Here is a 17,454-nt window from a genome sequence, read left to right on the forward strand (position 1 = left end):
TGTCTCTTCACCTTGTTGACAGTTTCTTTTGCTGAGCAGAAGGTTTTTAGTTTGGTGTAATCCCATTTATTTATTTTTAGGCTTTAATTTTGGTGACTCCGTAAAAGGAAGCTGACAGAGCATGCTGCTTTTTTTCAAATTCAAGTAATCATAAAAAACTCGTTTGTTTTTAAAGCAGTAACCCAGTGGTCTGAGGAACATATTTGGGTGAATGAGAAAGAAGTAAGAGGCTCTTTCTCATTAAACCTTTTTTTAGAAATGACCATTCACTTTCCCAAATGTTCACAGTGACTGGTGGTACAATTTGGTTGCCTGATGGTGACCGTTTCCTTATGGCTGCCTCGCAAGAGATCCTTGGCAGCCCCTGGGGTGGAAATGGATTTTTTGTGGGGCCCTCGAGTTCTGGCTGGTGAGGTTAGAGTGATATGGTAGGGTAGACTGACCAATCCATGCCATGCTGGAGGACAGCCTCTGGTGTTCATGGCTACAGGGATCTAGTTTTAGACATATCAGAACTGGACTGATGTTGTATTTTCTGAATCCTAAATTGGGACATGCAGTCTGCATGTTCAGGGGCACCTTGGGGGGACAGTTGACAGAACTGTTGTGTCCAGATTAGCAGGTTGTATAATGCATGCACAATTTACATTGTAGACATGGTATATCTAATTTTCATGTAGTAAGAGTGTCCAATTCCCAAAACATGAGTATTTCGTGACATTCTCCGGCAGGAGTCAAGTGCCTTGAAGAAGAGGTACCTTTTTCTAGTTGGTATAAAGGTGACATATGGGGTACAGGTGGTCCTGAATGGGAAGGAGAAGACATCAACGTAGTTTCTTGGAATGTCAGATCAGAAGTGGCCCTTGAGAGAGGATTAGATTTGTTAGGAATCTTGCTTACAAATAATAGAAACCCAAATCCAACTGGCTAAAGTCTAAAGAACTAATCATTAGAACTCAAGAATAGGGATGCATCTAGGACTGAGGCACATATTGGATCCAGGGATTCCTGCACCGTCAGGACCTAGCTCTGTCTCTGCTCTCTCACTTCTGCTCCTCTCAATGCATCTGGGACCAGTTTATTTCCTTTCCTGGTCTACATAGAATATAACATGGTGGCAGACAACTCCTGGGTGTCATATATTAGAGAGTCATCGGCAGAGACTGGCCTCTTCTAGGTTCCAGTGTCAAAAATCCTGGGGAGACTTACTGGGCACAGCCTTTAACAGCTCAAAGGGCCAGTGTGCGTGGGCGCGCACGTTCGTGTATGTGCGACACTGACCTTAGCAACAGACTGGATGTTGGGGGTGGAGTGGGCAGGAGGTAACGGTCATACATCCTACAGAGGGTTTCTGGGACAGCCACTGACCACCAAGGGTTGTCTTTCTTGTAATAACAGTTGCCACTTTTTTTGAGGAGTTACTATATATCAGATACTGTGCTAGGTTCCTCCTCTTATTTTTTAGGACAACCCTATGAGATTGGTACAATTTTCTCTACAGGTTAGGACATTTAGGCTTAAAGAAGCTATTGCCTTTTCCTAAGTATTCTGTGCACAAATTCCTATTAGTTAAATGCCTAATAAAGTGCTAAGTTAATAATTAACGAAAGCTCTTTTTAGATCTGCTGGGCTGAAACACCGCACGAGTGACGGTCCCACTAGGTGACGTCACGACCGAGCCTACTATATTCTCTCTCTAAAAGCCACGGCCGATACATGCGAGGGCCGTTTTCTTCCAACCCGTCTGGACATGCGCGCGGCGTAGTGCGCTTCGGCTAGAGTGGTTTGATGGTTTTCTGTCCGTTTTCCTACAACACAGCTTTAACAACAAGGCACTTATTTTTAGTTCAGCCACCCGAGTTCTCGCGATATTTGCGACTCTGCTCCCCGCCCACTGCCTTGCGCCTGCGCAGATCTTCACAAAGCAGAAGGTCGTGACTGGAGGAAGTGGCCGCTCTCGGTCCCGTGGCCATAGCGTCGTTACTACTTCTGCGAACCTCCTCTCGGCCGCTTGCCGAGACACTCCGCCGCCAAGATGCCTCGAATTATGATTAAGGGGGGCGTGTGGAGGAATACCGAGGTAAGTCCCGTTTTCCCGCCGTCCGCTGCCCTTCGTCCCCTCCGGCAGCCTTTGCGCACGCGCGAGGAGGTCGGTGAGGCCAGGAAGATGCCCTGCAGGGTCTGCGGGGCGGTGGTGGGGATCGGGCAACGCGGGGCAGACCCTCTGGGCCTTTACCTAGTGCTTGACCCTCCGTTATCTGAGCATCTCAAAGACAGGGACCGTCATTTCACCATCTGACTACCTGCCAGGCACTTGTTAGGCCCCCGGTGGATATTTGTTGAATTGAGGACGCGCCTCGCTTCCTGGAGGAACTCAGAGTACGGAGGGGGAGATAGGACATCGGCGAGAGTTGGTTTCATGGGGTACCCGGGCACCGTGCCTCTCCTTGATAACTCAAAAATAAAGAAGTGCTGTGGTCACAACTTTGTTTCTTCACTGACTTCCATGCAAAGGGAAAGCAGCTTAAATGCCAGATTCGAATTGCCCATTTATGCCCGCATACCGCTGGTTATCTGTTATCAAGGCATAACTTGTTTGTCCTCCTGAAAGATCCCAAGGCCTGTCTCTTCCTGTCACTCCTCCTCAGCCTGGATAGAAGCCAGATGGGATAAACTGACTACAGCAATTTCTTTGCTTCCAGAAATGTAGCGGGTAATGCCAATGGTGTGCCGAAGAGCAATAGAGAGGGAGTAAAATAGAAATAACATATTAGTGCAGTTTGTGTTTAGAGTGCACTGAGCTTGTCAGTTTCTGGAGCACATCATATCTTTTCATGATCTGTGTCTTTTTATATCTTGTGCTATCTTTAAATATTCTCCTACTGCTTGGCATCTTTCACCATCCTTCAAAACTCAGTTCAGGAGCTCTTCCTGGAAATTTTGCCCATTCATCCTGTAAAAATTAGTTGCAGCCCCCATTGCACTTATGGCTCCTATTTCATTCATTTGTTATTGCTTGCTTTGTCTTTTTGCAAGCATCGTATCCTTTTATGTGATGCTGGATAAGTTGCTTAACCTCTCAGGACTTCATTTTCTTTTTCCTTTTTCTAATGGGGATGATAATACCTACTTCTCCAGGATTAAATGAGTAAATATATTTGGAATATTTAGAACAGAGTCTGACACATAGTAGGCTTTAAGTAAGTGCTAGTTGCTATTTCTTTCCCCCAACAGACAGCACTGCAAAAGAACCAGATCTTTGTATCCTTAGAACTTAGGCCAGTAACCAAGGTGAAATAGGTTGCTTGGCAAATGTTTGTAGAATGATTCTAGTAGGGTAGATAACTGCTATTATACACACAGTTGAAGATGTGTTTAAGTATAGTAGTACTGCAACAAAGTTACAAATAAAGTCAGGAATAACCTTGCCTCACAGCTTACAGAGGGAACCAAGCTATTTAAATTGGAGAAGAGATAGTTTCTGGGGGAGAGACAGATGTACAAAATCAAGTAACAGCACGATTCTTCTGCAGTGGCCAAAGCCCTGCAGTCTTTTTTTTTAAATCTTCTCCTGCAGTCTTTTTTTTAATCTCTGATGAGGGGAAGGTGGAGTGGAGTGGAGTAGCTCATATACGAGGCATATAGCTCAAGTTTAATGTGGAAAAAATTCTAAAAGCAGAATGCCCCAAGTGCATTCATCTTTGGCTCTGTTATTCCTGGTGTCTGGCTTAGCTTGCTGGCCTCCTCTGGGATTCAGATTGGTTAATTACATATCAGAATGGGTGCTGTGGTGAAATAGTATTTAGAGAGAGCTGATTGGTGAGGTGGGGGAGAAATACTTAATTCTTAGATTAGACTTGAGATGTGTTTTCTTGGGTCAGAGAGGGGGTTATGGGACTGGGGAGAAAATGCCATTTGTAAATTGGAGGCAGGAAGCCTAGATTGGAGATTGGAGTCATTAGAGTCTTGACTTGCTTCTTGAGGGTTGGATTTGTCCTATTCACTTCAAGACCTTGTACAAGGTAGGTGTTCAGGAAATGTTTTTTGAATGAATTAGTGAATGAGCTGGACACATTGGAGAATACTTTTTGTTGGTCTCTATCAAGTATGGATTCTCAGATTGGGTTGTACTCATCCCAATTTATTGGGGGAGGAGAGTTGTGTGTAAGGGAGGGTAAGGTGTCCTTATAAGAGATATTTTCTTAATTTCTTACATTTTGCTGATTCTGGCTTGCTGTTACGATAGTAAATGAGGTTTTTGTACTTTTTTTTTTTAAACCTAGGAAACGTGTGTGTCTTTCTCGCTAGCTACCTTGTCAGAGTTAATTTAAATTTTTTCACTTGTAGTTTTGTGATTAAATATACTGTTTTTCTTTGACAATATTTTTTTTTAGGATGAAATTCTGAAAGCAGCGGTAATGAAATATGGGAAAAACCAGTGGTCTAGGATTGCCTCACTGCTGCACAGAAAATCAGCAAAGCAGTGCAAAGCCAGATGGTATGTGCCAGTTAATGAGTGGAAAGCAGAAACCAACCTTCATTATGATGATGAAAATGTCAGTTCTTTGAACCTTACCCAAGAAAGCAGGCATTGTGATATAATAGAAAGGATGGAGTGAGAGATGGGAATTTAGATTTAAGACTTAGCTGTCACTTGCTTCCTACGTGATTTTGGGCAAGCTCTTTTTCTGCCCGTTTCCTCCCAATTGGAATAATAATATTTGGCCCTAACTGATGGAGATACAAGGCTCAAGTGAGTTAATGTGTTTGAGAGTGCTTTGTGAAGCATAAAATAAATCTGCTTTTAGGTACGGATGAATTCCAGTTTATAAATAGATTGTGTTCCAGAAAGTTTAAAAGTTGGTTAGAACTTACTTTCCCAAAGAAATAAATGATAAATGGTAATTAATTTTCTAGGCTAGTTCACAGTGAGTTTCTTCATAATATAATCGAAATATTATACATTTGCTGCCCTAAAATATAATATAACTCAACACTACACCTGGGGTGTCCCCTTTGAAGTCACAGGGTAGCGGACACGTTAAACTTTTTACATGTGTTTGTGGCATGAGTGATCTGGCCTCTACCCTGACCCATGTACCAGGATCACATTTTGAATTCTACAGTTGAGTGACCTAATTTTCTAGGCACCTGGTTAGGGGAAAGGATCAGAATGTAGTGGTTGGACTCCAAAGAGGAAGATGGTCCTCACCATGAAGAAGTGGTTTTGATTTCTGCCCTAATGTTTGGTAATGCTTATTTATATCTCATTTGCCAGCTTCTCATCCAGCTAAATAGATTGGGTGGAAAAGGTGGGTTGGGTGGGGCATTAGACAGATAATGGCAGTAATTTTAAGTTTAAAAACATGTCAAAAAAATTAGCGAATATTCTGATGTAAAAACACAGCTTTCGTAATTGAAGGATGAGAATTTCCTTGTGTTTTTCAGACACTAGAATTCTGTGTCTAATGTATAAATAAGATATTCATGTTGGATGACTGTTTAATGTATAAAATTGTATTTTTTAAAATAGGTATGAGTGGCTGGATCCAAGCATTAAGAAAACGGAATGGTCCAGAGAAGAAGAGGAAAAACTCCTGCACTTGGCCAAGTTGATGCCAACACAGTGGAGGACCATCGCTCCAATCATTGGAAGAACGGCTGCCCAGTGCTTGGAGCACTATGAATTTCTTCTGTAAGTGAATCTCCAAAAGCAGTATTAAAATGTGTGCATATCTTCTGAATGAGGCTGAATAAACTTTAGCATTTTCTATCTTTAAACATTTAGTTACAGACCTGAGTAAAGCTAACTAAGTTAAAGCTATTGGATTATATATTCCAAATTTCATGTGGTTGATCAAAATTGTTTTTTATTATGTACTTTTAAAAAAATAATTTAAGACTATTAAACAAATCATAGAAAACCTGGGAAAAAATAGTAAAACAAATAAAAATCACCCATAATCACCTTGTTGAGAGTTAACCAATGGAAGATTTTGGTTCTTCAGTAATAGTGGTTGTTGTTTGTTGCTTTTTTTTTTTTGGTATGGCTGCTCTGCATTTATGATAAAGTGGCTGCTTGGATCCTCTTTTTAGTGAATGGAAATACGGAAATTAGAAGGAATTTAGATACCATCTCTTTCAGGTGAAGCAATAGTAGAAATGCTCTATTTTGTCAGTGCCCATCATTGGGTTTTTGAAAGAAAGTGCCAGTGCTAGGAAACATGGTATTTCTAAGACTAAATGGTATGATGGTATGACTAACTCAATTGGACTCTTCTAGGGATAAAGCTGCCCAAAGAGACAATGAAGAAGAAACAACAGATGATCCACGAAAACTTAAACCTGGAGAAATAGATCCAAATCCAGAAACAAAACCAGCACGGCCTGATCCAATTGATATGGACGAGGGTAAGTGTATGCTTGTGAAGAACTTATTTCTTTCTTTGGTAGCCATATACTCCTCAGGTTTCTTTTGAACTCTTTTAGTTTCTTTCTAAACTCTGACTTTTTAGAATCCCAGTTTAATCTGTACTTGTATTCTAAGTCTCTAAATGTGTCCAGTTTTCTATTATAGAGTAATTGCTGTTTTTAGACAGTATTTCTTTATCTTCTAATTTTTCAGTTCATTTAAAAAGTAGTGTAATACTAATGGACAGATTTTCTGGAGGCTAGAGGTAAGCACTTGAAGATCTTTTATTCTCATTTCCATTCTGTGGAGAGGGCCAAGAAGTTAAGATATTGGTCCTTAATCCTATTTACTTCTTTGACTTAGGCAGATAATTTAATTTTTGAAAAAAACAGCACTGTGATGGAGACTTATGATGACTCCTTAAGACATTGAATCAAGAATCAGAAGAACTAGGTTTTAGACTCATTTTAGACTCAGCCACTTATTAGCTGTTTGACCTTAGGCAAGTCATATAATCTGAGCTTTGATTCCATTTCCTGCCAGATGGAGAATAATATCTGTCTTACCTTACAGGATTGTTGTGAAGCATTTAATGAATATTTGTTGAGTTTTTAACATTTAAAAGTTTGGTGGGAGTGGTTCATAAAGGCAGACATGGCTTGTCTAGCTGCATCATTGTCACATGGGGAACTTTTAAAAAACAAGTACTATGGCCTCCCTTGAAGATAATTGAATCAGTAATTTGGGGAGTGGAGGAGTGATCCTGGAATCTGAGTATTTTAAAAGTTCTGTTGCGATTCCATTGGATAGCCGTGTATAGGAATTGGTCTAAAGCAGCAGTCCCCAACCTTTTTACCACCAGGGACTGGTGTTCCTATAAGAATTTAATGCTTGATGGTCTGAGGTGGAGTTGAGGCGGTGATGCTAGCTCTGGGGAGCAGCTGCAAATGCAGATGAAGCTTTGCTCACTTGCCTGCCACTCTCCTGCTGTGTGGCCTGGTTCTTAACAGGCCACTGACTGGTACGGGTCTACAGCCTGGGGTTTAGGGACCCCTGGTCTAAGGCATCAGTAATGATATTTATTCCACTTTGGGGAGCCATGGAAAATGTACTGGAGGAGAGAGAGAGTTCTGAGGAAAGAAAGGTGTATATAATGAAGATTATCAATTTCCTTATAATTAGTAGTTTTGTAGTATTGCACAGTTTGTGCTGTGCCAGTTAGTAGAGGATAATGAAGGATATGATAATTATAGCCACTGTTTCATGAATATTGCTAGATGCTTTACTTACCTATTTTGCTTTACTTATCTTTTCTCAATATCCCTGTGAAGTAGGTATTGTTCTCCTTTTATAGATGATGAAACATGCTCAGGGAGAATTAGTTATCCAGGGTCACGTAGCTAGCAAGTGTTGGGCCTGGTTTTTAACTCACATATTTCTCATTTTAAAACCCAGGCTATTTCCATTATGCTATACCATATGATGATTATGAGTGGGTTTTTCATCTTAAGCATTAGGGTATGCCTCTCACATACCTTGCCTTTGTTGGAGAACAACTTAGTTTTTCTTCTCTTTATTTTTGCAGATGAACTTGAGATGCTTTCTGAAGCTAGAGCCCGCCTGGCTAATACTCAGGGAAAGAAGGCCAAAAGGAAAGCAAGAGAGAAACAGTTGGAAGAAGCAAGGTATGGTTGTTTCTATCTGTAGTTGATCAATTAGTCTTTGTGTCCTTTGGCTCAGTAAAACTGCATGATTTATCCAACCCTGTTGGGTGAGTAATAATTAGAATACTCAATTCCAATTTTGCTAATATTATTTAGTTTCTTTATTACTTTGGAAAAGTGTTATTTTTCCCCCTAACCATTTCAGAATATAGAAAAAAATAACATTAAAAAAATTTTTTGGTACAGTATGGCAGAAGTTCATTCAGTATGTTGGATTTTTCTGTTAGCATGGGAGAGCTACATTTGTTGTAGCCATCTTGGAGTCAGGTGGCTAGAGGACATATAAAACTGTGTGACTTTTGCATGATTGCCAGTTAGTTACTCTCTTTGATTAGTGTAGGGCAGGCACTGGCTTAAAATAGGAAACTTGACAACACAGAAGGAGTTAATGAACCTTAAATTAAATTTTAGGTTCTCACAGAAATTTTTATTTAAAAAGTGTGAGAATTAAGTATTGCCCTTTATTCCAGGTTTTTTCCACTTTCCCCTCCTTTCTCTCTTTTGGTTAGAGCTGTGATTGACATCATTACTAATGGCCCAAAACCTAAGAGGAAGTGTATAAAGGTATAACTTGAATTGTATAAGAGCTTATTAGCTTTTAGAATCAGACCTGCATGGCTGTTTTTTGTGGTCTTCAAACCAGGAGGTGCTTACCGACCTAATGACTAGCGTTGTCTTGATGGTTTCCCCAATAATGACTTTGAAGTGCCAGATCCTGGAAAGGAGGATTCTTTCATGCCTAAGGATGTTTGGCACTAGCCCAGAATAGTAACTTATGATGGGAGTATGACTGGCTTGGGACAGTAAACAGAAACCAGGAGGAGTTACTAAATTTCTTGCCCAGTCTCAGCCACCTTTCTATTCTGTACACTAGTTAGGGTTAAATAATGTAAGGTTGAAAAAAATTCACTTTTCTATTTTTGTCCATGGTTGGTTGTGAACCAAAATATTTTGAGCCTTTCAGCCATGTGGATTGGGCCTGGGATGTGGCAAGCGTGCATATATGAAAAATCTATGGCTGACGTTGCTTGCCTTAAATAAATTTTTTGAGGTTTAAATTTACGCTACACTTCCTTGTAGATTTTCTTGGAGTGTCTACACATTTTTATAACTTATGTTTTACATATATCTTGTAATAGACTCAATTGGTCTGTATGCAAAATGCAGTGCAGGTCTTTTTAAATGGTAAATTACAGATCTGTTTTACAACTTAAAACTTTTTATTAATTATAAAAATAATATAATTTTCTTTCAGTATTGTTCAGTTTTATTTTTTGGGCATGGTTATATTCGCTTATTATAAAAATAAAGAGAAGAAAATATTGCAAATGTTTTCTATTGTTATTTACAGTCTTTAAGTCCTTTATGTAAAGAATGAGGTTTCTTTAATTTTTGGAATGTCCTTCCAAACCTTTTTTTTCAGTAGAGATGTACATTTATGTGTATGTACACAGAAAATAACATTTATGTAAGATTCGATCATACTGTATGTTTATACTATTTTGATGAGAGGTCTGCTGTTAATCTTATTGAGGTTCCTTGTAAGTAATGAATCATTTTTCTTTTGCTGCTTTCAAGATTTTCTCCTTGTCTTTGGCTTTCAGCATTGTTAACTTGATGTTTCTGTTCGTAGATTTCTTTAAATTTATCTTCCTTGGAGTTTTGAGCTTTCTGGATGTGTAGATTAATGGTATTTTCAATAAGCTTAGGAAATTTTCATCCATTATTTTTTGAAATATTTTATTTTGTTCCCTTTTTTCTTTCCTCTCCTTTTGTGCATATGTTGGTGCACTTACTGGTGTCTCACATTTCTATGAGGCTCTGTTCATATTTCTTATTTTCCTCTGTTCTTCAGATTGCGTAACCTTTATCCATCTGTCTTCAAGTTCGCTAATTCTTCTGTCAGTTTGAATCTACTGTTGAGCCTCTCTAATGAAATTTTCATTTCAGCTTTATATTTTTTTAACTCCAGTACTTCTATTTGGTTCTTTTTAATCATTTCTATCTCTTTACTGATATTTTCTATTTGATGCAACATTGTCATCATACTTTACTCCTTTAATCATGGTTTCCTTTTGTTCTTTGAACATATTTCTAATGGCTTCTTTGAAGTCTGTCTGTTAAATATGACATCTGGTAGCTCTCACAGTTTCTGTTGCCTGCTTTTTTTCTTGGTACATGGGTCATGCTCTCTTGTTTCTTCGCATGCCTCATAATTTTTTATTGAGAACTGTAGAACTTAGAAGATATATTTTAGCAGTTCTGGGTACTAGTCTTCTCCCACCCCTTTTTGTTAGTGTTATTTCCTTGTTTATTTGCTTAGTGACTGGCTGGATTATTTAGTGATGTCTGTTCTCCCTTACCTCCCCTCAGAAATGTGAAGCTTCCCATCTTGCTTCTCATGGGAGTGCAGTCTTGGGTTTGCCCACAGTTACCCTGGATGACTCGGTTTTGACAGGACTTTGACATCTTTTTCTCTGGCTACACACAGTTGTTAAACTCTTCTAATTGCCTACTGATTGCTTTATTGTTTTCAGCAGTGTCTTGGGGCATAAATTGCTCCACAAACTGATCCAGTCAGATTTGGGCTCCTTCGAAGGGATAGTTTCAGATGTCAGTGTTTGATATTTGTTCTGACTCCAGGGAGACTCCTCCCACCTGTCTCTTTCTGTGTTTCTTTCTGGCGCACTAGTGGACTTACAGCTTAGCCTGTATCTGCAATGAATTTTTCAGTTTCTTCCCAGTTGCATGTAACTACAACTTCCATCGTTTTTGAGAGTGAGCCTGGGCTTGAACTTATTCATGATGTGTTCCAAATGAAGTTAGTGTCTTTGGAGAGAGATTTGGAGTTCTCTGTTTTACTACTGCACTCTGATGTGCTTGTCTGTGAGTGACACCCACACATTAGGAGCTAAGTGCTTGGTGGTGGTGGGGGGGTGGGTAGCAGCCCTAGCTCTCTTTGGCCTACCTCTCCCAGCATGGAATCCTCATCCCCCAATCAAGGGCAAGGGCTGTTGAGGTTCCAGTATGTTTAGCAGCATTGTGCACAAGATAGAGCCTCTGGGCAGATGAAGGCAGCCACTACTTCTCTGCTGCTCTGGATCAAACTAGATTCTCCAATAGGTCTCTATCTGGAGGCAGGATTAAAAAGTGTTGGTATCTTGCCCTTCCTGGAATGAAAGCCCACTTGGGAGTTGGAGGGGAGCCAGAATCCTGTGTTCTTGGTTGAGGCACCTGTGTGGAGTAGAATTTTCACCTCCCTGAGCTGAGAGGGAGGAAAAGAGAAAGGAGTGGATCTAGATTCAGATATCACAGACTCTCACTTTTCTTACCAAGTTTTAGATTTTCTTGAATAAATGCTGCTTCATTTGCTTTATGCCCTTAGGATCCTTTTCAGAGACTTAAAATTATTAATAAAATTTTTTTACTAGTTTTCATCAGTTTTCCTGGGAAATGGGTCTGCAGAGCCACAAGCTGGAAGTTGCTTCTGTGTACTGTTTTGTAAATTTACTTCCCCCCCTTGAATATTGTGAATAACTTTTATAATCATTAAGTATTTAAAACGATAGCATCATGGGAAAGTACAAAGAAAAAAGTAAAAAGTAAATGAAATTTCAACTTTCAGTGATTATCACTGTTAATATTTTGGTGGACATCCTTCACATATCCCCACATATTCACTGATAAATATGCATATAGTATTTACATGCTGCTCTGTAACATGTAAACTTCATAATAATACACAGTGTGTCTTGGGCATATAAGTTTTTTAAAGGTTATATGAAGGCTTATAATAACCTATCTTATAACTATGTTATAAATTCACTTAACTAATTTCTTATTGTTGAATGTTTAGATTATGTCTAGTTATCCACTCTTATGAGTAGTGCCGAGGGAATAGTCTTGTAGCTAAGTCCTTGTTCATGTTCTTAATTATTTCCTTAGGCTAAAGACTGAGGAGGAAGTTGCTGGGTTTAAAAATGTGAAAAACTTTAGTATTTTAATGTATATTTCTAAATTCTCTCTGGAGACAGCTACACCAGTTTACTTTCTTATTACCAGTGTGGGAGAGTGTCTACTTTTTGTACCCTTGCCATTAAAACAAAACAAAAAGCTTAATGTTATTAATTAGACATACAAAAATGGTACTTGTTGATTTAATTTGTGATTTTTAAATTATTAAAATTTGTCATTTTAGCAATTCATATTTTTTTCCTCAGTGAACTGTTTATTTCCTCTTGTTCTTTTTTCCCTTGGTTATGTTTTTAAAGAACTTGCATAGATTCTTTATATCTAACCATTCCTAATATTAATTGCAAGTATTTTTTCTCATTTGCTTTATTAATTTTGTTTTATGATTTTTTAAAGAGTGCTACAGAGATATAAAATTTAAATTTCAAAGCCATTGATATTTTTCTTTATTCTTTATTTAATTTATAGTTGGTGAATACATTCTCATCCAGAGATAAAATAACATATAGTTCCTTGTGGTTTTTTTTGTTTTAGTGTGTCTGTATGTGCACATGTGATTACATATGTACCTTTAAATCGAAACTGAACTATATATTGGTGAATGGTATGAGGTGAAGATTTATTTCTTTCTCAAATAACCAATGAGTTTTCTTAACTCTATTGGATAATCCATCCCTTCCCCATGGCACTTGATTTTTGAGAGGATCTTGTGTTCTTTTTCTTCAGGCGTCTTGCTGCCCTCCAAAAGAGAAGAGAACTTCGAGCAGCTGGTATAGAAATTCAGAAGAAGAGAAAAAAGAAGAGAGGAGTTGATTATAATGCTGAAATCCCATTTGAAAAAAAGCCTGCTCTTGGTTTCTATGATACTTCTGAGGAAAACTACCAGGCTCTTGATGCAGATTTCAGGAAGTTAAGACAGCAGGATCTTGATGGAGAGCTAAGATCGTAAGTTGCTTTTCTGATTTTGAAAACGGAAAGGTATAGTTGGAATTTTATGGAGGGCCAAGTATCATTGTCAGCCGGATTTTTTTTTTTTTTTTTATTTAGAACACAGTGGCCTACATATCCTTCTATTTATTAATGAGTTCACCTTTCTGAGAAAATCAATGACTTTGGCTGTCCTGTTTTTAGCATAGATTACTATTTATATCTCTTGAAATGTCAGCACTTGGCTGTTAGTGAAATGTCTACTCACTGAGTATAATCTTAAAATTTATGTACATTTGTGAATAGATTGATTGTTTTACTAATAGCCTGAAGGAATCTGTCAAACTCTTGTCTGATTCTTTTTGTCTTTTCTAGTGAAAAATTTATTTTATTTTTCTTAAAATGAAGATTAAAAGAAAACTACTAATACATTCTAAAATTTTCACTCAATAGGGATAAGTATATACTTTTATAAAATGGTGGTTTTAGGATGCAGAAGATTTTGCCTATTTCTAGAGATTTTTAGAGTTTCTTTAATTCTACAATCTGAATACTGTGGAGAGAACCTTTTATGATTGTCAAAGATTTTTAGTTTTTACTCTCTTACTTTCCATTTCTATTGACATGAGGTGTTATTAAACAACAGTTATTAGTCACTGTGAAATAGGATTTTCTTGGATATACTCTATTTATTTCTCAAATTAGGACCTTGCTTTAAGTAGCTTTTACAAATAGAGAGATTGAAGATGAACACTAATCATTTGGAAGGTATAGACTAGATGGGGAAGAGCATGATGCAGAGAAGGGAAGGAGGCATTTATGGAGCTTTAAAAGATGGCCTCGAGCCTGGCTTTAAACTTCCTGACAACTTTTTGGTGTAATTTATCAGGACTTAAATATCCTTTTAAAAAATATAGTGAATTTAAAAAATCATAATAAACAGTTGAATAACAGTTTTACAGGGAAATTTAAAAATTCATTGTTTCAATTTCATCCCCTTCACATAATTATTTTTCTTTTATGTGTACATATATTTTTATATGAATATGATATAGAAGAGTTCTGTTTTTCTTTTAATGTTATATGCAACATTTAGCTTATTGTCATAGTTTTTATACTTATATAGTTTTAATATTTAATACATAAATTACTTAATACATCCTATTTTCTTAATAATTCTATCACTATTCTAAGTCTGCATTTCTATTGAATATAGTGGGTAGGTAATGGTGTAAGGAACAAATTAATGTATATAGTTTTTGTCAGTTTATTAGCATTTTTCTTAGAAATGGAATTATTTTGTTCAAAGTGTATGTGTATTTATATGGCTTTTAATGTCATTATCTGTATGTAACTTTTAAAAATCTCTACCTTGATTCATGACAGTGAAAAAGAAGGAAGAGATAGAAAAAAAGACAAACAGCATTTGAAAAGGAAAAAGGAGTCTGATTTACCATCAGCTATTCTTCAAACTAGTGGTGTTTCTGAATTTACAAAAAAGAGAAGCAAACTAGTACTTCCTGCTCCTCAGGTACTATGATAAAAGCAGTTTTTTCACTGTGTGAACTCATAGGCTTATCATATATTCAACAGATGTTTGAGGGCTTATATCCCAAGTTTTTGCTAGGTGCTGGGTACCCTTAAGGAATTCACAGTGAGCCACATAAAGATAAGTCATTGTGATACAGGATGATAAATAAGCAACAACTTCTCTGCATAATTATATCAGGCCTTAAACCGCTTACATGATGGTTTAGTAAGTAATTGTCAGCTCTTAGCAATTTCTCAAGTCTTTCTTTTGTGGTTGACCCAGGATAAAGGTGGTATTTGGCTTTGTGGACCTTAGGCTGCTTTCTTTTAGGAAATGTTTTGTTGTGTCATATGATTTTGAGAATAGCAGTGAAAATTGGTGTGGGAGTCACAGAGAAGAGAGAGGGGAACATTCCCTCAGTCAGCTTATCACATGCTCTGTTCCTTCGACTTAATTATAGTTGGGCAGAAACATGGGAATTTTGAATAAGCTCTCTTTTTTTTTAAAGACTCTGTAGATGAAAAAGGAATCGATTGATGGATTGCTACAGGAGAGTTCTGTTTTGAGTCATACAGCTTTGTAGAATTGGATAGTTCAGTGGAGCAGAGAGATGGACTTAGGAGGCCAGAAGAGTTTCTCTCTCAAAATGAATACTCTGGCTGCAGCAACACAAGATTCTTCACAAACAAAATAATTTTGTCATATGCTGCCATTCCTGTGATATTTCTTAAATTGAGATTTTGCCTGTTACTTTTTTTTTCTTGGTAATCCTTAGGATATTTATTTTGGTAAAATTACTAAGATAACACATTTTGATTTATTTTCTTAGGGATCTTGTGGCTGAGTGGATTCTCTGTGTTTGATATTTTAATTGGTTTTCAGTCATACCCCATATGAGAGTTTTGTACAAACACTGTTTTATGTTTTTGTTATATTAATATATTGCTTGGTTTAAAAGAATTTCAGTATGGAAATACATGCAAGACTTTGTAGCTTGATACCATGAAGTTCCCCCACCCCTTATATTGGAAAGACTTTTAAAAACTTTATTATGGAAATTTTCACATCCACAAAAAGTAAAGAGAGTAGTACCATGAACCCTGGGTACTCATCACACAGTTTCAGCGATATCTCTTTCTGAAATATGGAAGCTTTAAGCTGTGTTGTTCTCTGGTTAAAATATTGCTTACTGTGATAACTGTCTTTTTAGATTTCAGATGCAGAACTCCAGGAAGTTGTGAAAGTAGGCCAAGCAAGTGAAATTGCACGTCAGACTGCTGAGGAATCTGGCATAACAAACTCTGCTTCCAGCACTCTTTTGTCTGAGTACAATGTCACCAACAACAGCATTGCTCTTCGAACACCACGGACGCCAGCTTCCCAGGACAGAATTCTGCAGGTAAGCTGTCATATAGCAGAGTGAGCCTTTCACTTGTTTATTGTTCTTGAAAGTATTATGAAGGTGAACACTTGAGTGGTTCTTGAATACATAGATCCTAGGGGCCTGAATACATAGATCCTAGAGATTTCTATAGTACGGAAGCTAAATCAGCAGATTCAGTAATTAGGTGGTTTCCTTTCTACATTAAGTCATAGTTTTTTTTGAAGCCAGCTCTTCGGCCTTCATTAATCTATCGGTAAAGCACAGCATTTTAAAATTTCATGTTGCCTAGCAATCCTAGAAAGAAAGCAGGTGTGTGTAGTCAGTAATTTTTAAAACTTCCTTGTATTTCTGTACTTAGCTCGGCATAGGCTGCCATCAGTACTGCCATCCTTTTCTCTCCTTAACACACGAGGTATACAGCTCTGTGCGTTCTTACGGTGTCTGTATGCCGGAGACCGTAACAAAACACTGTGGAGTCTTTTATTATCCTTATGTCTTATTTTCTTTTCTCTGATAGTCAGAAATATAATTTTAAGGTCTTGATCCAGAAGCCAAATAGTCTTAAAAGGCTTAGTAAGAAAACAGTGGTGTTCCGCATTACTTGCTCTTCAGAGGTTTCAGTTATAACTTTGTTTTTACTACCTTAGACACTTGGTAACATGTTGATTTTTTTTCCTAGTTTTAGACATTTTTGCATCCAGAATTTGAACATTTGGCTCTTTTATAACTTCTGTCTCTATCATGCCTACATATTCTTTCCATTCCCTCATCTTTCATTACAGTTATGTCATAATTTTGGATAGCTCCATATTCATAGTTTATCTTATGACTATTGCAACCATATTCAGTGCTGAGCCACAGAGTGCCTTATAATTACTTCACTGTGCAGTATTTTGTTTTTCTTTGAGTTAACAGTTATTGCTAATTTTCTGATTACTTAGCACTGATTCTACTCTAGACTTTATATTAACTGTAAATCTCCTGTAATATGGGCAAATTTTAGGTATTCTTATCTTTTAGAAGAAGTCTTTCCCAAAACTTCTCAGTGTTCTAGTCTGGATTGATTACTCTTAAGATCTTGTTTATCGTTCCTTCTCTTGATTACCCTTCACTGTCACCCTAGAAAGTCCCTTGGATCCCCTCTTTCCTGGCTCCCATGCCTTTCGTTTTCTTGGTTTACTCCCTTGTTAATGAAGTAAATCCTTCCGTAACTTTCTGAGGAAGTGTTCATGGGAGATGGAATTTTTAAGACCTTGCATATCTGTAAATTACTGTTTTATCTTCTTATTTGGTTGGGAGTATAACTGGGTGTAGAATTCCGAATTGGAATGGTTCTTGTTCAGTTTTGAAGGCAGTGCTCCAGTGTCTTCTGACTTCCATTGTTGCTCTTGAGCTCTCTGGTGCCCTTTAGGTTGTTAATAGAAAACCTGTTTTTTTTCTTTCTTTGGAAGTTTATATGATCTTCTCTTTTTCACAAGCATGTTTCTTGTTGGTATGGTTCTGT

At 37.6% G+C, this 17,454-nt stretch overlaps 1 protein-coding gene across 1 annotated transcript in view; it reads left to right on the top strand.

Annotated features, from left to right (window-relative positions):
* Positions 1–1,910: 1,910 nt before the first annotated feature.
* Positions 1,911–17,454, top strand: part of CDC5L (cell division cycle 5 like) — a 38,296-nt gene continuing 22,752 nt past the window's right edge. The window contains exons 1-8 of the mRNA XM_011354754.2: positions 1,911–2,080; positions 4,395–4,498; positions 5,534–5,695; positions 6,284–6,411; positions 7,998–8,097; positions 12,835–13,053; positions 14,422–14,566; positions 15,777–15,965. Of these exons, the coding sequence (XP_011353056.1) occupies positions 2,036–2,080; positions 4,395–4,498; positions 5,534–5,695; positions 6,284–6,411; positions 7,998–8,097; positions 12,835–13,053; positions 14,422–14,566; positions 15,777–15,965 (1,092 nt within the window). The 5' untranslated portion in view covers positions 1,911–2,035. The remainder of the gene's footprint in view (positions 2,081–4,394; positions 4,499–5,533; positions 5,696–6,283; positions 6,412–7,997; positions 8,098–12,834; positions 13,054–14,421; positions 14,567–15,776; positions 15,966–17,454) is intronic.

This window comes from Pteropus vampyrus, unplaced genomic scaffold (genome assembly GCF_000151845.1).
Source record: "Pteropus vampyrus isolate Shadow unplaced genomic scaffold, Pvam_2.0 Scaffold18, whole genome shotgun sequence".
Taxonomy (NCBI): Eukaryota; Metazoa; Chordata; class Mammalia; order Chiroptera; family Pteropodidae; genus Pteropus; species Pteropus vampyrus.